This window comes from Pteropus alecto, unplaced genomic scaffold (genome assembly GCF_000325575.1).
Source record: "Pteropus alecto unplaced genomic scaffold, ASM32557v1 scaffold6, whole genome shotgun sequence".
NCBI classification, from domain to species: domain Eukaryota; kingdom Metazoa; phylum Chordata; class Mammalia; order Chiroptera; family Pteropodidae; genus Pteropus; species Pteropus alecto.
In genome coordinates, this window is record NW_006437738.1 from 1000099 (window position 1) to 1026984 (window position 26886).

At 54.0% G+C, this 26886-nt stretch overlaps 2 protein-coding genes across 7 annotated transcripts in view; both read left to right on the top strand.

Moving 5' to 3' along the window:
• CARD10 (caspase recruitment domain family member 10) overlaps positions 1-3555 on the top strand; it is a 25296-nt gene extending 21741 nt beyond the window's left edge. For 4 of the 6 annotated variants that reach the window (XM_025048853.1, XM_025048855.1, XM_015591630.2 and 1 more), the window contains exons 16-20: positions 1-102; positions 1427-1585; positions 1680-1795; positions 2222-2337; positions 2559-3555. The exon at positions 1-102 is cut by the window's left edge and continues 1 nt beyond it. In XM_025048853.1, the coding sequence (XP_024904621.1) occupies positions 1-102; positions 1427-1585; positions 1680-1795; positions 2222-2337; positions 2559-2793 (728 nt within the window). In that variant the 3' untranslated portion in view covers positions 2794-3555. The remainder of the gene's footprint in view (positions 103-1426; positions 1586-1679; positions 1796-2221; positions 2338-2558) is intronic. The other 2 variants (XM_025048854.1, XM_015591631.2) reach the window with 1 other exon arrangement.
• A 2631-nt stretch (positions 3556-6186) lies between these two features.
• Positions 6187-19347, top strand: MFNG (MFNG O-fucosylpeptide 3-beta-N-acetylglucosaminyltransferase). The gene is made up of 8 exons (XM_006914757.1): positions 6187-6684; positions 11031-11079; positions 11459-11561; positions 12001-12154; positions 14766-14851; positions 15108-15273; positions 16963-17048; positions 18384-19347. The coding sequence occupies exons 1-8, from the start codon at positions 6430-6432 to the stop codon at positions 18448-18450; spliced, it is 966 nt and encodes a 321-aa protein (XP_006914819.1). The 5' UTR covers positions 6187-6429; the 3' UTR covers positions 18451-19347.
• Positions 19348-26886: the final 7539 nt, after the last annotated feature.

Consider the following 26886-nt stretch of genomic DNA (forward strand, 5'->3'; position numbering starts at 1 on the left):
TGAAGAAGCGAGCTCTAGACCAGCTGCGGCTGGTGAAGCCCAAGCATGCCGGGAGCCCTACAGCGGACCCCCCAGAGCAGCTGCTGCTGGAGCCCAGCTCAGGTGCGTGCCCAGGTGTGAAGGTGCAGCCTGGGCTGCCCTTGGAGTCCAGGAGTGTGCACCGTTGGCCTGGAAGGGCCAGTTGTGAGGGTTCCAGGGGGGCGAGGCCCACGCCTGGGGGAGGGTCTGAGAGACAAGGCTCCCCCTGCCGGGAGCTGGGCCGACAGGTTTGATGGAGCTGGCTAGTGAGGGTGCATGTGTCCTAGTGTGTTTGTGGGTCTGTGTGAGTGTGGGGCACACAGCAACATGGGCCTGTTCTTGTCTGGAAGACCGTGTGTAGCTGTACTTCTCACATGTGTGTGGTGGGAGGTACCATGAGGACCCCAGAGTGGGTTCTAGGAGGCAGTAGGGTGAGGCTTTGGGCCGGATCAGGGAGGAGGAAGTGGGGGGGCCTAGATGAGGAAGTAGCAATCCTGAGGGGCAAGGAGGAGAGGGTGGCAAGGGAAGAATTCCTGGAAGAGACATTGTTTGAACTGTGGCCTTCGAGGATGAGGAGTTTGTTCCTGGCGGAAGGCACAGCCTGTGCAAGTGGGTCTTGAGTGCTGGCTGTGTCATGCTTTGTGCTTGGTCCAGAGGACACAGGGGTCCCCCACTCCTCACCGCCTACTGGGGATGCGGGGAGGCAGATGCTCGTCGGCCAGATAATCCCACCCATGAACGTAATCGCAAAGTGCGACGCTTGTCGCGGAGGGGAGCTGGGTGCTGTGGCGCTCATGCTGGAGGCCCTGCGCGTCTGGGAGTCAGGGAAGCTGTGACCCGGGCTCTGAAGAGAGCGTGAGGGTTAACTGGGCCAGGAGGGGCCAGGGTGGGCCTGCGGCTTCCCCAGGGCGCAAGAAGGCCCCATGATTGGAGACAGCTGAAGGGCGGTCTGGGTGGCGGGGGTAGAGTCTGTGATGGGGCGCGTGGCTCTGGCAGGGCTGAGTAACCCACGTGGAGGATGTGGCCTCTTTGCTGAGAGAGTCATGGGAGTCACTGGCACCTCGGGAGCAGGCGAGTTACAGGATCTGACTTTAGTTTTACAACCTCTCTATGGCTGCTGAGTGGAGAATGGCCTGTAGGGGGTGAGAGCGAGGCAGAGGATCAGGGAGCAGTCTACAGCAATAGTCCCAGCGAGGGAAGGGGCAGCTCTGGTGTGCGTGCGTGCGTGCGTGCGTGCGTGCGTGTATGTGTGTGTGTGTGTGTGTGTGTGTGTAGCAGCAGCAGCACTTAAGAAGGGAGAAAAGGTGGGCGGCTTGAGAGGGGGCGATGGGATTTTGAGGCCGCCCTGGGAAGGAGGGGCTTGGGGCCTGTCCGCTGCTCATCTCTTCTGCATGCCGCCCCCACACAGAGCCGGAGCGGAGTCTCAAACCCTACAGCCTGGTGCAGCCGCTGCTGGTGCCCGCCCTGCGGCCTGTGGTGCTCTTGCCCGAGTGCCTGGCACCCCGGCTCATCCGCAACCTGTTAGACCTGCCCAATTCCCGGCTGGACTTCCAAGTGTGCCCAGCCGGTGAGTCTTTGAGCTGGGAGAGGGGAGGGTGGAGTGGTGTTTTGGGGCAGCCGGGTCCACTGGCCCTTCATTCCTGCCTCTCCCTGCCCTCCAGAAAGCCTATCTGGGGAGGAACAGTGCATACCCTCAGCGCCTGGGGCCCCCAAGGCTCAGTCTGCCACCCCTGGACTGGGCAGCAGGATCCGAGCCATCCAGGAGTCTGTTGGGAAGGTAGGTGCTGGGGTGGGGGCCGCCCTTCTGGGTCTAAGAGCCCGACTGGAGTGCAAGCCTGTGCTGTTCCCTTGCGGAGTGACTCTGGGCAAGTCCCCTGCTTTCTGTGGGTCCCGTTTCCTCACTGAATGGGGAGGCTGGGGCAGTTGACCTCTCACCCGTTCAGCTCCTTTTCCTCCTGGGAGTTGGCCCTGGCTGTGGGGAGTGGGGTTAGCTCCGTCCTACAGACGAGGAGGCTGAGGTCTAGAGGGGCAAAGTGACTTATTTCCCAGGTCTCCCATCTTCTCTGATGGTTCTTCCCTCACTGCCAAGGTCCCTTTGGATGGGGAAGCAGGACCTCTAGGGCCCAGTGTGTGTGTGTGTGTCGGGGGAACAAGGAGGTTAGTGTCTCTGGGCTGGGAGTAAAATGTAGTTTTGACCCCCGAGAAGAAACACTGCCTATTGGAGCTGGGTGTGCGGGGCGTGCGGGAACTGGTCCAGAATGAGATCTACCCTATCGTCATCCATGTGGAGGTGACCGAGAAGAATGTCCGGGAAGTCAGGTGAGGCAGGTGGGGAGATGGGCAGGACCCCAGATCTGTCCGTCTGTCTGTCTGTCTCTCCCCCCCTGTCCCCCACACCTCATCTCTTCTCCATCTCTTTCTCTGCCATCTGTCTCTTTGTCTTCCTCCACCTGTCCGTCCTCTCTCTGTGACGCTCCACATCCTTGTCTGTCTGTCTGTCTCTCTCACTCTGCCTACCGCCCACTCTCCTCTCTCGGCAGGGGTCTGCTGGGCCGGCCAGGCTGGCGGGACTCGGAGCTGCTGCGGCAGTGCCGCGGCTCGGAGCAGATGCTCTGGGGGCTGCCCTGCTCCTGGGTGCAGGTGCCTGCCCACACGTGGGGCCACTCGGAGGAGCTGGCCAAGGTGGTGCGCGGCCGCATCCTGCAAGAGCAGGCCCGCCTCGTGTGGGTGGAGCGTGGCAGTGGCAGAGGCTGCAGCAGCAGCAGCGAGGCCTGAGGGCCCCTTCTGATGCCTGCGGCTTCCTCAAGCACTGCAGAAGCCACCAGCGGAGACCCTGGTGCCTGCGGCGGAAACTGGTCCTCCCTGTCCTGAGCCTTCCCAGGCCTTTCGGCCTCGGCTCTGGGCTCTCACGGGAGGGATCTCAGCCCTCGGGCAGAGTTTCCACCCACCCTGTACATGCTGCTCTGGGCCTTTCTGTGTGCCCCCGTGTCTCTGTCCCCACGCGAGGGTCTGTGTCCCTCCATCATTGCTTACCCTGAAGCACCTGAATTCTCACTCCTGTGTACAGGTTTACACACCCAAGTTCTCACAGGGTAGGCTCCTGTCTGTCCCTACCCCCTGGGCACACGAGGTCTCCTAGGCGCTCAGCCTGTTCTGATCCCAGGAGCCTCGGGCCTGCCTTTGTGACTCCCACCTGTTGAGCTCACGTTTCTTACACATGGGCATTGTGGCTTCCCTGGTCTACTGTCACCTGTGCCCCTTGTGTCTTCTAGTCACACACATGTCTGTGGTTCTCTCCTGTGTAAATGTTGTGCCCCACACCCCTGTGACACTTGGGCACTAACACACGTGTTCCTGGTGAGCACACCTAGGACCATGTTCTCACAGTGCCCGCTCCCTGCCCTGTCCCTTCTCAGGGAGACAGGTGGAGAGGGGGCTGGCTGCTCCATCCCCAGAATGTATGGCTCGTGAATTTTTAATGGGCCTTTTTTACTCAGAAGCTGCACATTATGGAACATTAAACAATTTGTCATAGAAGTTGGTGGCCTTTTGATTGCTTGTATCCCTGGCCTGGGGACCCTCCTCTCTTCCCCTCCCCCACCGTCCCTACCCCCCAGCTCAGGCCGATACCACCTTTCAGGTCCCCGCTTGCCTGTGGGGAGGGTCAGATTTCACTCCTGACTCATCCCTGAGCCGCCCGCCATCTGTGCCGGCATCACCTTACCTGGCCTGGAATGACCGGAGGAGGGCCCCACAGATGGGGCACCCCCACGCCCAGCCCTGTGTCTGATCATCAAAAGAGTGTCCCCTGGAGTGGGGACACTGAGGTCAGCAGGATGTGGTCTTAAGTTTAAGGGGCCTGGCTACTGAGTCCAGGAGACCAAGAACAAACCTTCAGTGTGCAGTCAGGTCCCTAAGTCAGCTCCTCCAGAGAGAGGAAGGTCACCTGCAGTGGGAGAAATCCAGGTGGGCTTACTGGAGGAGGTGCCACTTGAGCTTGGGGTTTGGGATTCCTTTCTTCAAGAAGCATTTATTGGATCAATGTGCCTATGTGCTGTCCTAGGTCATACTGTAACTGTCCTCAGTAACAGTAATGAACTTGGGCCTGCCCCTAGGAGGTTTTGGGGAAGTGGGTTACTAGGTAGAGAAAACTTCAAGAGCAAAGGCTCAGAGGCAGAAAATGGGTTGAGTTTGGCCACTGGGAAGCGGGAAGAAGTGAGGCTGGGAAGTCCAGGGATGGGGGCTGCCTAAATCTTAGTGTCCTTTGAGGTCTGGCTCAGACACCATCCCCATGAAGCCGGCTCAGTTCTCTCAGCCCTCGGGACTTCTCCTTGGCCATGCCATGCCCTGCCTAGTGGCTGGATAATGGGTCTCTGGATGTCTGTGGGCTCCCCGGATGAGGAGATGGGGCCATGCTCATGGGGTAAATGACCGTCTCCCCTCTGTGCTGTGTGCCTCGCCCAGTCCTTGGTCTAAGGATCTATGAGTCTGGGTGAAGATGCAGGAACCCAGTGACTCAGCTGTCTGCCTGGTCCCATGTTAGGTGACCTTTCCATGGGGGTAGAGAAGCCCACTAATCCTTTAATTCTCACCAAGCCTTATTTTTGTCCCCATTTTACAAATGATAGGAAAGCAAAGTTCAGAGAGGTGAAGTTACTTGCCCAGAGTCACACAGCTAGTGAGTGGCACAGTCAGGATTTGAATTGTGGTCTGTGTGGCACGAAGCCAGGGGTCACTTGGTGATGCTATTCTGAGAAGATGGGCTGTGAAGGGGCCTGGTGTGGGGCTGACCCATGGGAAGGTGAGTCGTAAGGGTTGGTTTTCCTAATGCAGGGTTGGGCCACAGCAGGCCCAGTTCAATTCACCAGCCATCTGGTACTTTCTTGTGTCTAATTAACAAATATTTATTGAGCTCCAACTATGTGCCAGGCACTGTTCTAGGCACTGGGGAAATTTAGTGAATTAAAAAAAAAAAAGAAAATCCCTGCCCTGATATTCTCATGAGGAAGATAGACTATACATAAGTAAAATAGGATGTTGGAAGATGAAAAATGCTATGGAAACGACCCAGCAAAAAAAGGGGACCTGGGAAGGACAGGTTTGGGGGCCTGTGAACTAGGGGGTGGGGAGCAGGGATCATAATTTAGATAAAGTGGTCCAGGAAGGCCTCATTGGGAATATGCATTTGTGTGAAGACCTGAGGGAGATGTGTGGCTCTCTGGGGAGAGGCCCAGGCAGGAATAGCATGTGCAAAGGTCCTGAGGGGGGTGAGTGCCTGGAGTGGCCAGGAGCCCAGTGGGTCTGGAGTGGAGGGAGCCAGGGGAAAGTAGTAGGAAGCGGGGTTGGAGTTAAGTGGGGGCCAGGTCCTGCAGGGCCTGTGGGCTGGTGTACGATCTTTGGCTTTTGATCACAAAGGAGGATGGAAGCCAGTGCAGGGTTCTAGCAGGGGAAGGATGCAGTACGAGTGACCTCGTGCGAAACTAGGTGGAGGGGGTGGCTGGAGAAGGCCCTCTGTGTGTCCACTGTTTTGGCTGAGAGAGAGGCAGCAATAAAGATGGCTGAGAGAGATGAGTACTGAGGGCCACAGCAGGACAGGCTCCCTCAGGGGGCCTTCTGTGGGCCAGAGACCTGGCTCTGTGGCTGAGCTGCTGGATCATTTTAGATCATTCTGTGGTGTGTGCTCAGCTATAAACTGGGATTAAAAATGCTAGTGCCGTTGTGAAGACCAAAGGAACTGCCCGAACTGCTGGGGGAGCTCCAGAGGTTGGAAGGGGGCATCCGAGAAGGCCCCGTGGAGAAGGGACTCTGAGCTGAGCCTTAAAGTCCAAATAGAATTTAGCCTGGTGGAGGGTACGTGGATGACCATGGCTGAGGGAGAGCAACCAGGAGGAGGAACAGTGTGAGCCAAAGCTGGGAGGCTGGATCCCAGGTCACCATAAAATAAAGGGTGTTGAATGAGCTACGCTGCCCATCTCTGGGGAGTAGGGAGTGGGAAGGCTGGAGGGCCCCTTCCTTCCATCCGGGCATAGAGAGTTTGTTTGTTGCTCCCACCCCCACTGCAGCAGCTGTCAGGGTCGGGGCTGTCCCTTCAGCTGCCTCTTTTCCAGCCACCTCTGGGACTCTCATGGGGGCAGCCCCGCCCCTCAGGCTGCGCTGGAGGCAGGGGCGGGGCCAGGCGCCCCAGAGCCCGCGGCGGGAGCGCAGCCAGAGCAGGTGGAGGGCTGGCGGCAGTGGTGGAGGGGCTGCCATGGCTCGGCCTCTGGGGCCAGAGCACTAACTCCCACCTCTTCCCTCCTTGCCTGTCTCCGATGCCTGCCAGACTTTGGCCTTTGCCGGGCACCCCGCCTGACCAGCCTCCCCTCCCCGTCCAGTTGGGATTGGGGGGCTGAGCCGTCTGGGGTCCGAGGGCCAATGCAGTGCCGGCTCCTCCGGGGCCTGGCCGGAGCCCTCCTCACCCTTCTGTGCACGGGGCTCCTCTCCCTTCGGTACCACTTGAGCCTGTCTCCGAAGGGCGTTCAGGAGACTCCGGGGCTGAGCCCGCCAAGCCATCCGCCCCCAGAGCTGCAGCTGCGGGATGTCTTCATCGCAGTCAAGACGACCCGGACCTTCCACCGCTCGCGCCTGGAGCTGCTGCTTGACACGTGGGTCTCCAGGATCAGGGAACAGGTGACCAGCTGCCGGCTGTGGGCCCCAGGAGTGGCCCCTGGCCTGAGGGACTCAAAGAGGCCTTTGTACTGGGCCGGGGTCCTTGGAGGCCTCACAGGAGAAGCTTCCTGTCCACCTCCCCACTCCCCCAGACTCCCGGGATCCGGGGACCCCAGCAGCCCTGGCCGTGCCTGCTGGCTGTAGAGCCCACTGCTCCTCAGGCTCGCTGCTCTGTCTCCTTCCGAGGCTAAGCGCCTGCCCCAGGCTTCTGGGTCCCTCCGGGGGTGACTTTATTCCCTGGCTGTTTCAGTGCAGGCTTCACTCCTGCTCATCCTGGCCCAGCCTGGCTCTGGGGGCAATGGTGGGTTTTGGGTGGCTGCGGCAGAGGCCTTGGAGGTCCTGGCTGACACGCACCCAGGCGGATGCCTCCAGTCCAGACCCTGGGTGATGTCCTTCTGGCTGTGAGAACAGGGGCTGAGCTGCTGAGGAGGGGACCATAGGTGGTGCCCGTTGGGGAAGGGGCCGGTGTGGGGGGCATCCTTTTGGAATTCCTGACAGCCCCTGCCCCCATGCCTCTGGTGCCAAGGGTGTGCCAAGGGGAGCAGCATCTTGCCTCCTGTGCTCATTTCCTGTAGGGCAGTTTCCGAGGCAGGAAGGGAGGGTACGTGCTATGACGGTGGTGGCTGAGGCAGTGGTGGGCACGAGGTTGGGGTAGGGGCCTACCCAGCACGTGGGATTGTGTGTGTGTGTGTGTGCGCGCACGCACACAAGCATGCACGCTCATGTGCATGCACGCTCACATGCATGGAACCAAGGTGTGTGTTAGACACGCTATGGCAAGGGGCATGTGGGTGACGGCTCCTGGCTTATGTCTGTCCCTGGAGGCAGCTCTGACAAGCAGAGTCCCTCCTGGCTCTCTCCCTCCCCACACCCAGTGCCCACCTCAAGCGAAGTCAGTGATTTGGGGGTGTTAGGAACCATCTGTGTGTGCGTGTGTGTGTGTGTGTGTGTGTGTGTGTGTGTGTGTATAAATCTACCATCTGAGGGGTAGGTTTACACACACGCATACGCACACACACACACACGCACTGTCCCCACTTTGGCAGCTGGCTCAGTGGGAGGAAGTGACTGAGCCTTCAGAGGGGGTTGGGGACTCCTGGGAGACTAAGGAGGGGGGAGGTGATGCCTGATAAGAGATCAGAGCCTCCCGGGGAGAGGGCACCCCCTGCCCCATGTCCTAGCACCCTGGATTAACACTTTCTCTGCCAGGCCCCCGGCACCCCAGGCTCTTTCTTGAAGCCCCCGCATAACTTCTCATCTTGGGGAGATTCTGGTTCTACTTGCGGAAGCAGCTGAGCCTGGCCCTCCCCAAAGACCTTCCTGTTTATGGTGCTGTGTCTGTGTGTACCCGGGACCGTGGCCTCACGTGGTCTGAGGCCCTTTCCTGTCTTGTCTTGATTACTATAGTGGTGCCCTTGCCTCGAATGAGGAAACTGAGGCCAGAGAGGAGGAAGTGCTGGCCAGCGTTGTCCCGAAGGCCTGAGGGGGCAGAGCCCAGTGGGACCCAGCCCCCACCTCCTGGCTGGGGCCCTACCTTCTCTGCGGAGACCCGGGATCTTGGAACTGCCTGATCACTGGGCTACAAGAAAGGGTCTTTAGGCCTCCAGCCTGGGTGGCAGGACCAGGCCAGCAGAAGAGAGGCAAGCAGCCAACTCCTCTGGGTCCTGAGCTCAATCCCGGATGCCAGCCAGGCAGCCAGAGGAGTACCTGCCAGCTGCTCAGCATCTAAGGGGCTGCGTGTCAGATGCATCACCCTATTTACCCCTCATAGTGATCCCGAGTGGTAGCTATTGTGGGGGTTGGGAGGAGTTCCCTCAAAATGTGCCTCCCTGGCACGCAGATTATTTCAAGCCGAAAACGATTAAAGCCCAACAAACTCAAGAAGAGGTTTTTACTCCTGCCTTTCTTGCCTAAGGAGATTCAGCTAGAAAAAGCTGCTTCAGGGAGGGAACTTTAGCTTTGTTACCTTAGCATATTTGAATCAAGTGTGGCAGACAGAGGATTCAAGCAAAAATCTGTTCGTTAGATGCTCCTTTGTGTCCCATTATTTCTAGCCCTGTAAGAATTTGTTTACCAAATGTTTGCTCTTTCTCATCTACCTCTGAATTGCCTGCCTCTCCCTTCTTAGTCCAGAATCCTCACTGTCTTTGGAATTTTCATACGTATGTGAATTCCCCATGCACACCTATAAAAATTTGACTTTCTCCTGTTAATGTGCTGTACATCATTTGAATTATTCAACCAGCCAGAAGAACTAAAGGGGTAAGGGGAAGGTTTCCCCAGCCGACACTATTGATATTCCCATTTCACCAGCGAGGAAACTGAGCACCGTTAAGCAGAGGTAGGAGATGAATTCACTCAGACACCTGCCCTCACCCCCAGTGCCAGGGGCAGAGTCTAGAATTTTGTCCTTTAAGACAGAGTTGAAAAAAGGAAAGATGCTCAAACAGAGGAAGAGGAGGGGGCGCGGGGAGACCACGCTCGCCACTGCATCTGGGCCCCCCTTTGTCTCCACTCCTTGGCTCATCTCTATGACTTTGACCCAGGCCCTCCGTGTTTTAGCCCTCGGTTTCCCCATCTTCATGGGACGGAAGGATCTTGGAGCCTCTCTCAGCTCTGCCATCAGAAGCGGGCCTGAGCTGGTTAACTCCAGGGCTGGGCACCCACCCCAGCTGGTTAAGGGCGGCCTGGTGGCAGGTGGGCCTTTGTGGAAGCGGGCTGGGGCTCGTGCTCTGGCCCTTGTCCCATTCAGAGGGGGCGGGCTGGAGGAGGCATGTTTTGTGATCTGTGAGGAGCCTTTCTCTTCCCCACAATCCCCTTGGGGGCAGGGGTAGGAGGGCTGTGGGGAGCAGTGATGGCCCCGCATCTCCCCTCTTCTGTAGCAGATGGCCCCCGGCCAACCCCTCCCTTCCCCCCCGGCTGGCTGCCTGTCCTTTTGTTTTCCTGCAAGGTTTTAACCATTGTCAGGGTCCCCTCTTTAAACACACCAAGTACAACCCTCGCTCAGAGGAAATTGCCTGCTGCTGGTGCCAACCTCAGGCTGGCCATACACCCTGCCCAGCCCCAGGCCCTGCTTCAGGGCCCCTCCCCCTCCCACCCCCCATCACTGATTCACTGGGGCTTGCTTGCCCATCAACAATGTTCCCTGACCCATTTGGCCCGTGCTGCAAACTTGAGAGAGTTCCACTATCTCCACTGGCTGTTTGGTGGCAAAAGTTTGCCAGGGAGCAGGGGGAGAAAGGCCTGACTTCTTTTACTGGCTCCCTTGGGAGCTGTGTTGAAAACGGACGTGAGGTTGGGGGTAGGACAGAGCAGGGAGCCCAGGGAAAAGGTGACTGCAGCAAAGCAGGCAGGAGGTGACAAGGGTGGGCTGGGCCGTGGGGTGGCCCTGGAGGCTGGTGGGGAGAGGATGTACCCCGGGTGGACAGCATGTGCTGACAGACCGGATAGGGGGTGTGAGAGAAAGAGAGGAGACATGGTGACCCCAAGTATTGGGTCCAAGCAAGATGGGGAGACCAAGAGGAATACAGGTCTTGGGGTGGGGGTGGTCAGTGCTCAGTCTTGAAGCACTGAGTCTGAGGGGCCTGTTAGGTCTCTGGGGACGAATGGGGATAAGTCATGGCTGCAGTGGGGTTTGAGAGCAAGGGAGAGGTCTGAGGCCCGTGGGTTCGAATCCCAGCTTACACTTGCCAACTGTACAGCCTTGGGCTGTCCCTTAGCCTCAGTTGTGCCGTCTGTGAAGGGGACAGAGTACAACACCCATCTTGATGCTCAGTGAGCTGTCAGGGCCCAGGAGTGTGAAAGGTCCCGGTGGGGTGCCTGTCCGACCTGGGAGAGCTGGATTGGATCTTGATACAAGATTTCCGAGATGTGTCAGGGCCCCTGCACTCACACAGGGAGTTTGTGCGACTGTGAAAGTTGTGACTATCTCCCTAAGTGGTGTCCCAATGTGTGGGTCTTTTCACATGGGTCTGTCTCCTGACATAGTGTTGTGTATAAGTGATTGTGGAGAAGCTAAGTGGGACTGTGTGTGTGTGTGTGTGTCTGTGTGTGTGTGTGTCTGTGTGTGTGTGTGCGTGTGTGTGTGTGTGTTTGGGGGGAGGGTAGCTGAGAAACTCGTGTTGTCTTGAAGGAGTGTGTGGCTATGAGAGGGATTTGTGTCTATCACTGAAGGAGGACAGAGGTCTGCTATGTGTGTGTGTACCTGGATTGGGGTTCGTTGGGGGCTTGGCTGTGGTGGGCTGTGGGCTGACCCCCCAGAGTGCCCTTGGCTGAGCCCAGTCCTGACTTCTCTTTTTCTTTCCCAGACATTCATCTTTACTGACGGCCCGGATAAAGGCCTCCAGGAGAGACTGGGTAACTCTGCCTGCCCTGGGTGGGGTGGCTATCCCCTGGCCTGGGAGCCCCCAGGAAACAAGGCTGCTCAGCCATGGCACGTGGGGATTCTCCTTGGCTCAGGACGGGAGCAGGCTTCTTCCCTGGAGATGGGTGTGGGTGTGGAGAGGGACTGTGCCAGACAAGACCCTGGACATCTGGGCACCAGCCTAACCTGTTTTCCGTCAGCTCTGGGCTTCTGGGCGGGTCAGCCCTCCCTGACCTCAGTTTCCCCATGTGTAAAATGGGAGTGGGTAGACTACTCCAGGCTCTCCGAGACCTTGCTCTACATTGTCGCAGAGTGTGCAGAGCTGTGGGGAGGAACCGGGCAGGGGTCCCTGACTAGTCTTCGCTTCTCCAGGGCCACACCTTGTGGTCACCAACTGTTCTGCGGAGCACAGCCACCCCGCCCTGTCTTGCAAGATGGCTGCTGAGTTTGATGCCTTCTTGGCCAGTGGGCTGAGGTGAGTGCACTTGGGTCTCTGGGGACAGGTGTGACATTTGCCTCACGCCAGTTCCTGAATGGGGTGTTGTGTTGAAAACGTCATTTTCAAAAACATGAAGTCATCTGGGTCCTGTGAATTAAATTCCACCATGCAGGACCTACTGTGGTCTGTCTTTGGGCAGACCGTCTGGATTCAAATCCTGTCATTCACTGGCTGTGTGATCTTAGGCAAGTGTCTTAACCTTTCTGAGTCACAGTCCTCATCTGTTACATGGACACACCTTCTTCAAGATCTTACACAAGATGCTGCCTGGCATAGAACAGGCACCTCACATATGAGCCGCCCTTGCCCTGTAACTGCTCATTGACTGATTTAGGGGGCACAGGCAGAGTCTGGCTGGCTGGCAGCCTTTAGGAACCCCACTCCAAGCTCATTGGCCACATGTCCATCCCTACAGGTGGTTCTGCCACGTGGATGATGACAACTATGTGAACCCAAGGGCACTGCTGAAGCTGCTAAAGGCCTTCCCACAGGCCCTCGACGCCTACGTAGGTCGGCCTAGCCTGAACCGGCCTATCCACGCTTCTGAGCCGCGGCCCCACAACCGCACGGTCTGTTCCTCCCTGACTCCTTTGTATGCTGGCCACCATACAAAGGCCAGGCCAGATTTGGGGTGAGGGTCAGGCTGGGGAGGGGCCAGGCTGGGGCAGGGCTGTGGAGGAGTCGGGAGGGTTTTCTGGGTTTCAGATTTGGCCTTGTCGCTCTGTGTTTGGGCTGGTGGATTTGTCTCTGATCCTCAGCCTCCTCTGTGAAATGGGGATACAGATGATGCTGGTAAGGCAGAGAGACTGTCACATAGTAGGGCCTTGGTCGTTGAGGAGCACTGGCTTCTAATGAAGCGCGTGTGGGGTGAGCTGAGGCTTCCCGACTCCACCGCTGGGCAGCTAGTCACCTGGTGTCATCGTGTAGTCGTGCAGGTTCTTTAGATGCTGAATGCTGCTGGGCCAGGTGGTAAATTGCCGCTGCCTCTGACCCCCAAATTCTTACCTCCCCTGGGTGACCCCACTGCAGACTTCACTGACCAGCAACTGAAGAGTTGACACCTGGCACAATAGGGTCCCCTGCACCAGCTTCAGCTCCAGATCTTGATGGACACTGATTAAGCTTGCCAGGTTTAGAAAATAAATAAACAAAACCCAGGATACCTGTTAAATCTGACTTTCAGATAAACAAAGAAGAATTTTTTAGTCTAAGTATGTTGCATGGTTTTTCTCTGTCCCCAGGATGCCACCAGGCTTTCGGGACTGGGGAGGCCAAGGCCTCTAGGGCTTCTTTAGCCCCCAGAAAAAGGCAAGTCAGGGGGTCCCTTGCCTGGAGGCGGAGCCTGCAGCAGGAGCTGGGCCCTGCTGTGGGGCTGTCTCCCTCCCTAGGTCACCATCTGCTTCATCAGGGAAACCAAGAGCAGGAAACGCAAAACCTTAATTAGCAGCTAATCAGCCTCTGAGTCTTAATTAAACCCTCCTGAGCTCCAGGGTGTGTGCATGTGAGTCATTCTAGGTGGGTCTAGGGGTCTCTCAGGCTCCCATACCACCTTGCCCCCGACCTTCGAGGTTGAGAACTCTGCTCTGCAGCCAGACTCTCTGGGTTCACATGCCAGCCCTGCCATCTCCTGGCTTCGTGACCTTGATTGAAGTCAACTTACCTCTCCGTACCTCAGTTTTCTCATCTGTGAAATGGGTGATAATAGTCCCTTACTTATAGGGTGGTTGTGAGTAAAAAAAAGCTAAGTGTCATCTATTTAAGTGCTTGGGATGGGACCTGGCATGTAATAGACACTGGTGTTAGCAATCAGTACGCGACTCAGCTCAGCCTTCATCTCTGAGCTGTGTTCTTCCTGTGCAGGTTCAGCATCCTGCTGGGCACATCCAAGCCCCGCCCGCTGAACATGCACGAATGCCTTCCTTGGCACACATCTTACCAGGGGGATGCCAGGACTCTGCCCTCGGCCTGATCAGATCCTGAGGTCCCTCGGGGTGGCTCCGGCTTGAGGTCAGTCCCAGCTGGGACCTCAGGCGAGTGACTTTATTTCTATGAACCTCAGTCCCCTCATCTGTAGCATAATCCTTAGCAAAGAGCTTGGCACAGTTAATGCTCAGGGTTAGGCAGCTCTTTGTTACTGCTGTCGTTACTATAATTATCTGGGAGTGGAAGCCGTGTGCTCATTAATTCATTAAATAAGCATTTATATTTATAAGCTTTTTCTGTGTCAGCTACTCAAGAAGCCATTCATTCTGCTTTATTGAGCTCTGACCTCTCTCTAAGCAAGTGGGATTTCCAAAAGTAAGCTCATAGAGGTTTTTAGGGGAATACCTCTGGGCCAGGAAAACCATCAGGTTTAAGAACTTAGAGCTGATGATGCGCTCACAGGTGACAAATCAGAGGCCCAGAGAGAGGCAGTGACTCTCAAAGTTCTGCTTTGAGCTGTGCAGTGGAGGAGGGAGGCTTCCCAACTCCCTGAGGAGGGTTCTTTTCACTGCTCATCGTGGGAGATAACTCAACCCAATGCAGCATGCCTCAATGAAGCACCAACTGTGTACCTGGGAGAAGGTAACCTTAGAGAACTTGTTTGACCAGGAGATGGTACAGCTGAAAGGGTATAGTGTTTCTCAAAAACCTTAGAGGAATCCGTGGGTGAATTCACGGGTCCTCACAGAGGAGGTAGAAAAGGCCTTGGTGATGCTGGGCAGGGGAAGAAAATGGTTTAAATTCTAAAGGGTTGTTATTGGTTCCTGAGATTGCAGTGTCAAGAGTTTGCTGGCCTCAAGGGCTCACAGGACTGTCTATTCTCTCTTACTCTGTGAAAGGCCTCATTCTTTCCTTTCGTGGAAAAGTTTTCTTGGTCCCAGGAGTTGGGAGTAGTGAGGCCAGTGTACATGGCCCAGTATAGGTGGCATCAGGATTACAGCTTCCAGCTGGTGACCCTGTAAAAGCATCTCTTCCTTACAGTTAGCAATATAGAGCTCAGGAGAAGACTCCGATTGGCTGGCCTAAGTCATGTGCCTATTGCTGAGCCAATCAGTGGGTCAAGGGTTGTGGCCCTGCACTCATTCCTGGGGCATCTGCTCACTTCTGTAGCCTAGAGGAGCAAGTTCTGTGTTTGGCAGCTCCTCCCAAACCCCAGGCTTACTCTGCTCCTTGGCCCTCCTGTTCTCTTTCCCCCAGAGGCTGGTGCAGTTCTGGTTCGCCACTGGGGGTGCTGGCTTCTGTATCAACCGCAAACTAGCTTTGAAGATGGCTCCATGGGCCAGGTAAGCAGAGACCCCCAGGTGGGTGGGGGAGGGTGAGCGGCGTTGAGAGGTGGTGGCACCTGTTGTGTGTGTGGGGCCTTTGCAGCAGGAAGGGCTTGAGAGAGAGCATAGGAGCTCACACGGTACGCAGGAGGCAGATGCTAGAGCCGAGCTCTGCTCTGCTAGCTGGTCCCAGTGGAGGGCCTTCTGGGAGGCAGGGAGAAGCTCTAGGTGTTGAGGGCCCAGGCCAGTGGCATTGCATGGCTCTGTTCCTCAGCGGCCCCCGCTTTGTGGAAACATCCGCCCTCATCCGGCTGCCTGATGACTGTACCGTGGGCTACATCATTGAGTGCAAGCTGGGTGGCTACCTGCAGCCCAGTCCCCTCTTTCACTCCCACCTGGAGACCCTACAGCTGCTGGGGGCTTCCCAGCTCCCAAAGCAGGTAAGCCAGCCTTGGGCAGGTGGCAGTGGGGGAGATGTTTGTGTTTGGGCTATGCCTACTGATGAGGAAACTGAGGCTCAGGGTGGCAAAGGACCCACTTAAGGGCGTGCATTGACTTACCGCCTCCAACCCTCAAGGGCTGGCAGTTGTGATGCTAAAATTCTTGATCTGGTCCCCAAATGCCAGCTGGAAGGAACTGCACAGACGAGATGAAGCTTGTCTTCAGGTTCAGACAGCCCTGCTCCCCACCTGCTGCCTCCTGTTCCTCTCTCCTTTCTCCCATCCTCCCCACACCCCTCCAAAGGGGCCAAGCCTGCCCTTTCCAGCTTTGCCTGTCAGTAGCCCCTTCCTTCATCAAAGCTTAACTGTCCACTGCTTGCTGCTTTCCCTTCTAACTCAGATGTTACTGGGAAGGACCAGGTCTTCAGTGAGGACACTCAAGCATAAGGTGGTGGGATGTGACACCCACCCATCCCACCACCCAGGAGGTCCAACTGGCACTGCCTTGCAGATGCTGCTCTCCAGCTCATGGGTGTTCAGCCCTGTCTGGGACCAGCCCTGGGATCAGCTGCCCAACAGTGTGAGTCAGAACCTTTTTGGCTGCAAGTGATAGAAAAGCAACACAGACTGGGCCTGTGCACCTGAGAAGCTGAGGGCTTGGCTTGACTTGCCAGATCGGGCTGGGTCTGGGCTCTCAGACTCTATTCCTGTTTTTACCTGCCCTCCCCCGTGTTGGCCTCGTTCTCAGGCATGCAGGCCCCTTGTGCTGGCAAGATGGCAGCCCCAGGTTTCTCTCACTATTGGGAAGAGAGCACCTCCTTCCGTCACATCCCCAGGCTGGCACTCATTGGTCCGATGGGCCCACTGGGTCACATGACCTGTCTCCTACCAGCACCTAGAATTAGTATAATTTGGCTAGGCCTGGAACTGGGGTGTGGAGTTAGTCCCATAAGGAACAGAGGGCCTGAAGCCAGAAAAGTGGGGCAGATTTGGGGTAACCAAAACCAGGGTACCCTAAAGGGGCTTCTGGAGCACCCACTGAACCAGGCACCACTGTGGGGGCTCTATCCTCTTTATCTCTCTGGTTCCTCACAACATTCACATGCGTGGTGCTAACATTATTCCCATCCTACAGATGCATAAATGGAGGCCCAGAGGGTGGAGCTAGCCACGGCACACAACTAGTCCATGGAAGAGGGGGATTTGAACCCTGTTTGGGTGGTCCCAAAGCCCACAGTCTACCATTGGGGTCATTATCCTGAGTCCTCATTGCCCGTGGACAAACCTGAGGCTCTGGGTGGAGAGGGATTTGTCAGGGCCCCACAGCAAGTCCCAGGAAATCTCCATCCATGCATGGAACTTACTGGAAAGGTGCCTTCCCCTCTTGAGCCTCAGTTTCCCAATCTATAGATGAAGGAATCATTCCAACTCCTAGGTAAGCTGGACTGTTGGGGGTGCAAATGAGATTTGGGCCTGAAATTGCTCTATAAGCTTAAAGAACTTGGGGAGTGGGGTGAGCTCCTCTGTGACACACCCACTGCTAATGAGGTTTCAGGCTCAGAGGCAGCCTTTCTGTGCCCTCAAAATGCCCTATGTGCCTTCCTGCTTCTCCTCAAATTCTGCGCTCCTTGTGGGGTCCCCAGTGGAGCACCCCAATCTTTCTTCTCTTCTTCACTTCTCTGTGCCCAGGTCACCCTCAGCTATGGTGTCTTTGAGGGGAAGCTCAACGTCATTAAGCTCCAGGGCCCCTTCTCGCCTGAGGAGGACCCTTCCAGGTAGGTCTGGGGGCTGAAACTGTAGAATGGGAAGGGTGGGGGCTGAATTCAGGCACCCAAAGATGGGAGAGCAGGAGGGAGGAAGTGAGAGAGGCCTTGGGGCCAACCAAACTGAGCTCGGAGGGTGTGGATTTCAGTTCCTGCTTTACCGCTGGCTTGCTACGTTATCTTGGGCATGTGCTTTGCCCTCTCTGGGCCTCAGTCTCCCCATTTGGTAACATGAGGAAGCTGGGTGTTGCAGATCTGAAGGGCTCTTCCAGCCCTGATCCTCTGGGATTCTTCAGGAGACCTTGGAAGTCTGAAAAGTCTTCACCAAGCAAAAGAGACACTAATGGAGGACCTTCGAGCACTGATAGGGAATTTTTATTTGATCTTTTGTAGGCTCTTTGTATCTTTGATACTCTTCAATGGTTTTTTTTTTTCCTAGTGGGTACAGGATTGGAATGGGGGCTAAGATGCCAGTTGGGTACCTTCCAGTTCTATCCCCAAAACTGGCCACAGGGAGGTTAGGGCTGTTCAGCTCATCCCTCAGTTGCTGTAGAGCAGCTTATAGCAGCACCACCTGTGGCAGGAGGGAACAAGGTGCTCTCAAGAAAGTAAAGGAAGCCAGTTTGACTAGAATGAGAGGAGGGTAGGAAGAGAGGAGGGTGGTGTCAAATTCAGTTGCGGAGTTGGCAGGGGGGACCCCTCCAAAAGGCCTTCTGTCTGAACTTTGTATTTATCTGAAGTATGTAACCTTTGGGGGAACCAGGAATACTGGTTCTGAAGTTCTGCAGAGATGTCTGTTTGGAGGCAGAAGGCTCACAACTATTCCAAGGGCCCTGGGGCCCAGGAGCTGCCTTCTAGTGGGGTGAGCTCCCCATCAGTGGAAGTGTGCAAACTATGGCTGTACTGGCAGGAGGTTTAAGACCTGATGTTAAATTCTCTCTAAGCCTGAAGATCCTAGAATCCATAGATTTCTGCCTAATGGGGCTCGAGTCAACTGGTGACTCAGACATATGTGGTTAGATCGTCTAGTCTCAGCTAAGGTCCCTTCGTGGTTTCTCTGGCCTTTGAAGACTCACATTTGACAATGTCTGGAGACGTTTTTGATTGTTTTGACTTGGGGAGATGCTACTGGCATCCAGTGGGTAGAGTCCAGGGATGCTGCCAAACATCCTACAATGGACAGGACAGGCCCCACAACAAAGAATTATCTGGCCTCAAGTGTTAATAGTGCTGAGGTAGAGAACCCCTGCTCCAAACCGTCTTTATGATGTGCGCTTCCCTAGGAGTCCGTGGGGGTGAGGGTAGGAGTGGGGGTGACCGTCTTGTCCATTTCTGGTCTCTCCATAGGTTTCGTTCCCTACATTGTCTCCTCTACCCAGATACTCCCTGGTGCCCACAGCTGGAGACCCAGTGAACCCCCAACTACTGGGCAACTGTTGGGCTGAGACCTCTGGTTGTTCCTCGCCTCCCAAGGCAGCCTGAGTGCTTGTGGCAAGTGCCCTGGGGTGGGCAGTCCCTGGCAGGGCCTCCAAGTGGTGGGAAAGCCCAAGATTGGATGGTGGATGGTGGTGAAGGCATCTCAGGTCCCTGGGAGGAGGGTTAGACAGCCCAGGGACCAGGGCCAGAGAGACTCCAGAGGCTGGGCTGCCATGGGCCCTGGGTGGCTAAATTGAATGAGGATGGGGACCATTAAGCTGGGCTAGGGCTCAGTGGTCCTAACCCTCTAGAGAATTACATGGGCCTCTTGGTGGGGTCTGGCTTCCACCCCCAACTCTGGCCTCTCAGTCATTCCTCTGGAGTCAAATGCTGGGCCACCCACTCCTGGATCCCTTGGCTGGGTCCCCAACCACTGAGAAACCCAGGTGGAAAAGTGGCAGAGTGCAGACATTATGGCAGATACTGTTTTGTTGACCAGTCTCCAGCTCCTCGCTCTCTACCCCTTGCTAACAGAACCCGATTTTGTTTGGAGTATCAGCCTGCCCAGACAAGATAATGCATCATGACGGGTCCCAGTCAATCTTGATGATCCTTTTGCTCACTTTCTCAGCCTCCCTTGCTGTTAGGAGCTACCATGTGTCCCATCTGGCTCTGGCCGGAGCCAGAGCTCTGTCTGTTAATGTGAACTAAGCAAAGCCAATGGAGAGGATTCTGGGGAAAGTTTGTGGCCCCATACCTCATCTTCCTGCTGTGAATGTGGGTGTGATGTCTGGATCTGGGGCAGCCATCTTGCTGCCATGAAGGAAAGGCCAAGACAATCATCTACCCTCGTTCTTTCCAGCACCTGGTTCTGCAAGAAAATTAAATCCTTATTTGTTTAAGCTTCTCCTGGTCCAGTTTTTTTTTTTTTTTTTTTTTTATACATAGCCAAAGTGTTCCTGGCTGGGGCAGGGTTTTGATCTGTTTGCTACAGTGGTGATGGTAGTGCTAATGGTAATGCCTTGCCGTCTGTGTAACCTTGGGGAATCCACTTGCTCTCTGGCCTGTTTGCCCAGATGAGAAAAAGAACACCATGTTCATGGGCTGATATAGTGTTTGTAAAGGGCACAGCACAGAGCCTGGCATAGAGAAAGGAGCTTGGCATAGTGAATGGTGACTGCTATTAGTGTGTGTGTCGTGGCGTGCCGGGGTGTGTTAGGATGTGCATGGGTATGTGTGTGTGGTGTGTACCCTTCTACACACATCTGGGCATAAGACTTATGTGCGGTGTATGTATGTGTCTGTGCCCTATCACACATGCATGTATAATGTACACATGTGTGAATACGTGTGTACCATGAGGTGCTGGTATGTGAAAGCTATTCCTTCTTTCCTCTGCCCTCAGGGCCTAGGGTGAACATAGCCCAAGAATCAGGAAAGGCAGAATGGAGACTTGGAGCTGAGGGATTCAGCCCCTGGTATCAGATAAAGGGGCGATTTGATAACCAAGGCAGGAGCTGAATGAATGCCAAGTCCCAAAGAGGTTGGATGAATGAATGAAGTGATCATGGTGGTGTATGGTAGGGAAGAGTTTGGGATGGGAAGTCTTTTCTCCCATCCGTATCACGCCCAGCGTGAAGCTAGGTCACAGTGGGGCTTGGGCTGGGGGAGGAGGGAGGAGAGATCCTAAGGGTTGCAGGGGCTCTGACCTATGCATCCAGGGCTGGGGTCTCCTTTGGAGCCCATCCTCCTGGCCTTGAAGGACCTTGTCTCTGCTGCAACTCTGTCTGCGATGTCTGGAACCACTGAGCACCAGAGCCTCGGCCCTTGTTTCCCAGGGAGCGGCCTGAGGCCCAGAGAGGCCACATGCTGTGGTTGCACAGCAGGTCAGGTGCTGAGCCAGTGCTGGGGTTCTTTCAAAGCCTCCTGTCTTTCTGGGCTGTCCTAATGGTAGGCTTGTGGGGTGTGAGTGAGCAGGGGTCACCTCTGGTTCTGCAGCCTGGTGGGGACGGAGTGTGTGCTCCAGAGCCACGGTCCTCTCCACCCCGTATGTGGAGGACGGCTGGCCGGTCTGCTCTGAGAACCAGCAGCAGGCTTTCTGGTTGTTCTTGGATTCCGAGGGTCGGGTGGAGGGAACAGGCCATCTGCTGCCTCCATTGTCCCAGAATAGCTGCGGGAAGGAGGGGGAGCAGAGTCAGCAAGGGCCAGAATTGGGATGGAGGAAGGAGTCTGGGTTTAACCCTTTGTGTGTCTGTATGGGGGAGTATGAAGCTGCCTGCACTCTATGCTAAGGTGACTCGCGTGGGCCGCAAAGGCAGGGCTGGGAGTAGGGGGGTGAGGTTGGACCACCCCATATTGGCCTTGCTGTGCTCCTTGGGCAAATATTATTTCCACTTTACAGATTAGGAAACTGAGACATGGAGAAGGAGTATGACCTTAGTCCAGGTCACAGGGCTTAGAGGCGCCAGAGCCAAGATTTGAGGCAACCTGGCCCTGCAGTGGTCATCTCAGCGTGGGATGACTCTGGAGAGACAGAACACCACCAGACCTGGGTCCACCTTCCTTTCCACCTCTGGTTCTCTACCCTTGAGCAGGTGACTTCACTGTTCACTGGCCTCACCTGTAGAACAGGTACAGGTGACTTCTACATAGCATGCTGTGCGGTCTTGAGAGACTGCACAGAGACTGGTGCAGGTAGCTGTTCAATGAACACCACTTCCTTGCCGTTCTGAGCTCAGTGCCTCAGCCATAAAAAGGGGTTGAAGGGGTGCTGGACCAGCCATCGCCCCTTACTCCACCATCCAGGCCTGAGCCACTGTCAGTCCTGGCTCTTTATCACAGCTGCCTCCTCACTGGCCTCCCCACTGCTCACCACTTCAGCATGCTTGTTTCCCCTCCCCGCCATTCTGAGCTCAGTGCCTCAGCCATAAAAGGGGGTTGGAGGGGTGCTGGACCAGCCATCGCCCTTACTCCACCATCCAGGCCTGAGCCACTGTCCTGGCTCTTTATCACAGCCGTCTCCTCACTGGCTTCCCCACTGCTCACCACTTCAGCATGCTTGTTTCCCCCCTAGTGGATGCCCAAGTTCTCTGCCTACACCAGCTCTTCCCTCTCCTTGTAGTGCACCCCTATTTCTGCATGGCTGGATTGAGCTCCAATGTCCCCTCCTAGGGAGGCTCTCCCTGGTCACTCATCAGAAAGTGTTTACCTGAGAGCAGTAGCTGTTGTCACCCACTGTATGGTAGCTCTCCGCATAGGTCCAACCTTCAAAGACAGGTCTCTTGTTGGTGCATCTGCTTACTCATGAGTTTGTTTGTCGTCTGCCCCATCTGACTGTAGGCTCCATGATCCCGAGGATCATGTTGGTTCTGTTCACTGCAACTCCCTGCCTGGCACATAGGAGATGCTCAACAGATATTTGTGGGATGAGTAAGAAAACGAGTGGATTTCTCAGATCTCTTCCAGCCCTGTCTGTGCTTTAAAATTCTGTAAAAGGTGCTAAAATCACTGGGGTGGCAAGGTGATGGGGAGCTTTATAATGGGAGGATCACACGGGTGATACCGATTGTCACCCAGAAAGAGAAAATCTGACCTTGGGTGCTTCTGATAAATGCAATAGGAAGGACACAGCAGCACCCAGGAAGTTGGCTTGCTGAAGTAATTGGCCCTGCATAGGCCAACCATCTGGGTCTAAATACCTGTTTCTGGAAATAGGCAGGGGTCGGGGTGGGGGGAGGAACAGGAGAACATGTTCAATGACACCATGAGGGATCGATCCACCAAATCAACAATGAGGACAAAGGACCTGGTTTCTTCAAGTAAAATGGCATAAAAAAGGAAGGAAGAAAGGACTGTTAGAGATTAAAAGAGATTTAAGAGTCACAGCAACACAATGCAATATATAGACCTTGTTTAGATCCTGGTTCAAATAAGTCAGTCCTAAAAAGACATTTTTGAAAAAAAATGAGGAAATTCGAACATGGACTTTGTATTAGATGGTATTAAAAATTGTCAATTTCATCGAGTGGGATAACAATATTGAGTTTTTCTCGAATATTCTGATATGTGAGAGACACATTTAAAAATATTTATAGGTGAAATAACAAACATCTGGAATTTTTTAAAAAAGATGCTCGAGGGGAGGAGGAAATAAGAACGACAAAATGAAGATGGTCGTTGACGCTGGCTGATGCGCGTGCGCGTTTATTGTGCTTTCCCTGTACTTCGATGTGTGCTTGAAAATTTCCATAACGAAAAATAGAATTAAATAAAGAGGGCCCGTGGATATTCCATGTTGCTGGCCATGGCCCTCCCCCTTCTCTTTCTCTTTCCCCTGACCCCTCCTCCATGCCCCACATTCGGGCCCAGAGAACATCTGTTTTCGTCAGACACAGCTGTCCTGACTCCACTTCCTGTTCTCCCCAAACACCCGGAGAAAGGAGAGGCAGACCTTGACTGGATGCTGGCCCCTGCCTGATTTGCGTTTGGCCTGTTGCCTGGCCCCGAGGCCCACTCTGATTTCTTCTGGTTCTGAGCACTTGTCCCAGATGTTTTGTAACCCGGGACCACTTTCCATTGGACACATTACCGTTCTTCCCAGTCATCTATCCAATAAAAATTTACTGTTCCTCTCCTGGAGTGTGTGTGTATGTGTGTATCCCTGTGTTAGAGGCTACACAGGGGAATCAGGTGCAAGCCCTACTCTCAACAGGGAGTTCAAATCCCAGTCGGGGCAGTATTGAATACATGGCATGGCATGTAACTGATGATTACATGCAACCATGGGGCACGAGGAAGGAGGACTCAAATCTGGGGGGTCTTTGGGGCAGCGAGGTGATGTTAGATCTGGGTCTTGAGCCATGAGGAAGTCAGAAAGAGCAGAATGCATCACACACTGCCTTGCAGAGAAGGGATTAAGACCCTAAGGAAAGGTACAGTGTCGTGGTTGTGAACACTACTGTTTATACATACCTACTTATCTCACTTTGCATGATAGAGGTAAAGTGTGTGCCTGGCACAGTGTCCACACAAAACAGAGGGAGTATTTTCCCTCCTTCCCTCCCTACATCTCCTCCTGAATGACTTTGTAAATGCCCCCCAGAGCAGAGACCCTATTCAATGCATCCCTGTAACTTGTAGTATCTGACGTAGTGCTGGGCACAAAGCAAGCACTTCACAAAGACTGACTACTTAGGTGAAGGAGTTGACCTCTTGCCGGTACCAAGAATCACAGGTGCTTGGTAAAAACACATTCCAGGGCCCAAACCTAGATCTTCAGAACACAAGTCTCTAAAGAAGGGGGCAAGTAGTTTGTATTTTTTGCTTAGTTCCCCAAGAGGCTCTAAGTTGCTGCTGGGTTAGAGAACGAAGTGGGATCGAGGGGAGTTCAGCACCACGGACAGAAACCAACTACTGCTTGGACTCTCCCTTCCTAGCGCTAGCTGGGGCAAGGGAGTTCTATGTGTGTGTGTGGTGGGGGTTCATGGTCTCGCTTCAATGGCGGCAAGGTGGCACCTGTAGCTTTGGCCCTCATGTGATACAGCCCTTGTCTGAGCTTCAGGAGAGAGTCTCAGGGTGGCACTGTTCCTGCTGTGGGAGACAGCTCTAACTCTGCACAGGGAGGGGCCATATAATAAATACCCCTCCACTTCTTTTTTAAGTTGTAAGTGACCCCCATACGGTGCGAGCAGCAAGGCATGAAGCCTGAGCCGGCGTGAACAAATTAATCCCCCAAATATGGTGTGAGCACCTACTGTGTTCAAGGACTATGCCGGTAGCCAAGGGGCACATAGGGATGAGAGAGATACAGCTGCCGCCCCAAGGAACGTACAGCTTGTCAAACATGGTTCATTGATTGTTCGAAAGGAGAGCAGCCCTGAAGGTAATGAGACTGGAGCCAGCGAGTGTGTGTACTGGAGAGGCAGCCAGGAGAGTGGAGAGAACAGACATTTTGCGGCAGAGGCTTCCTGCGTTTGAGACCCGGCTCTGACACAGACTACCTGTGTGGCTTTGTGCATGATGCTTAGGTCTCAGAGCCTCAGTTTCCTAATCTGATAAGTGGACATGGCTACATCTTTCCCTCTGCCCCACCCCGTGGCATTCATAAGGGAAGTGCCCACTCAACCCAGTGCCCAGGACCCAGACCAAGCACCCATTCATTCCCTCATAGACTATGTCTGTGTCAGATATGGTGCCAGGCATTGTGAACAAGATAGACAAGAACTGGCACCCAGGGGTCTTATACTAGGGGAGTCAGCAGAGGTGGCTCTTCCTCTTTCTCCCCATTTCAAGCTTCTCTTGCAGTAAGGGTGGCCATGTGATGAAGTTCTGGCTGATGGGTGTACCCCACATGCAGATCTGGCCCACAAACCCCACATGAGATGATCTCTCTCTGTCCTCATCACTGGCTGGATGGAGAGGGCTCTGGGTTAGAGGAGAATGGAGCCTGGAGATGGAAGAGGCCCAGGTCCCATAATCTCCTCCCAGCCTCTTCCCTTGGTGGCAGTCTAGGCACCAAACAGCTGCAAGGAACACTTAGAAGACCTAGACCTAGAAGCAAACTTGTGTTCAGTTGAGCCCCTGGGTTTTGGGGTGTTTTACAGGGCTTAGCCTACTCTGACTCATACAGGGGGACACACGGGGAAACCATCAAGCAGGAGTCCCAGTGAGGGATGGAGTGATGAAAGAAATACACAGGAAAGACAGTGGAGATCTTTGGGGGAGGACACATCGTGGGTTTGTTTTAAAAATCTTCTAAACTTATCTCATAAACCTTCGGCCCCTCAGTGGTTCTGGTCTGAAATTCTCTTGCTTTGGCCACATAACTTTCTTCACAATCCTCTTGAAACCCTCTCTTGAGTGACATACAAATCTCTCACACCCCTCCTCCACTTTCTGGATTTTATTTCAAGGACCCGCTCACCAGGTTTGTCTTGAATTGGGCCCTGCTGGGTTGTAAGCCATGCTATGCAGCCCTTGTGACCTTTCTCTTTCCCACCCATATCTTTGCCTTCTGGATAAGGGGCCTTCCAGATGGGCATATGTTCCTGTCTCTCCAGCCCACTTATCCCTCAGCTTCATTCACTAATCAGGTGAAAGCATCTTTGTACTTTTAATGATTTTATAGAGGCAGGATATAGACTATGAGAGTGAAAACATCCAATTTACCAGTTGGTTTGCAAGAGACATTTATGTAGTCAAAAGCTGTTTTATTTGTATCTGATTATTTGTAAATTAAATTGCAATAAATTTTAATACATTGCTAATGCGCTTACTGTTCTGTTCACCCATTGCTGCACAGTGAACTACCCTAAAAACTTAGTGGCTTAAAACAGCAACACCACTTATTTTGCTCACAAATCGGCTCATGGGAGAGCTCAGTTTTGTTCTCCTTGGTGTCAGCTGGGGTGGCTTGAGGCTGGGACTAGGATCATCTCTCTCATGTGTCTGATGTCTTGCTGACCTCGTTCCCTGTCTCCAGGAGGTCTCTGTGGCTGACACTGCAGGGTAGCTGAACTACCCTGCAATGTTGGCTCGGGCCTTGCAGCCAGGAGAGCTAGGTAGACACCTCTTAGGACCCAGCCTGAGATTCAGGTAGCATCACTTTGTTGGAAGCTGGTAACCAAGGCTGGCCTATATTCAAAGAGAGGGGATTTAGACTTCCCACAACCCCCCCTTTAAAAATTGCATTATAAATTAAAAAAAATTGTGTTAAAATATATTACATAAAATTTTCCATTTTCACTATTTTAAAGTACAATTCCGTGGCACGAATGACATTCATGATGTTGTGCAAACACCACCAGTCTTCATAATGTTTAAGCATAATGTTTTTAAGGTCCAGCCCTGTTGTAGCATGTATCAGAACTCCATTCCTTCCTATGGCTGCATACTGTTCCATTATATGGGTGTCACATTTCGTTTATCCGTTTATATACCCATGACCACTTGTGTCGCTTCCATCTCTTGGCTATTGTGCATAATGCTGCTATGAACACAGGTGTATAAATATCCGTTTGCATCCTTCTTTCAGTTCTTTTGGGAACATACCCAGGAGTGGAATTGCTGGGTCACATGGTAATTTTCTGTCTAATTTTTTTGATGAGGAGCTATACCATTTTCTACAGCAGCTGCACCATTTTATGTCCCCACCAGTAATGCAAGGATTCCAATTTTTTCACATTCTTGCCAACACTTGTTATTTTCTGTTTTGTTTTGTTTTTTAATAATACTCAGTGAGCGTGGGGTGGTATCTCATTGTGGGTTTGATTCACATTTCCCTAACGATGAATGATATTGAGCACTTTTTCACATGATTATTGGCCATTTGTATATTTCCTTTGGAGAAAAGTCTATTCAGGTCCTTTGCCCAGTTTTTAATTGGGTTGTTTTTTGTTATTGATGAACTCTTATTCTTTTTTACAGCCAAGTAATA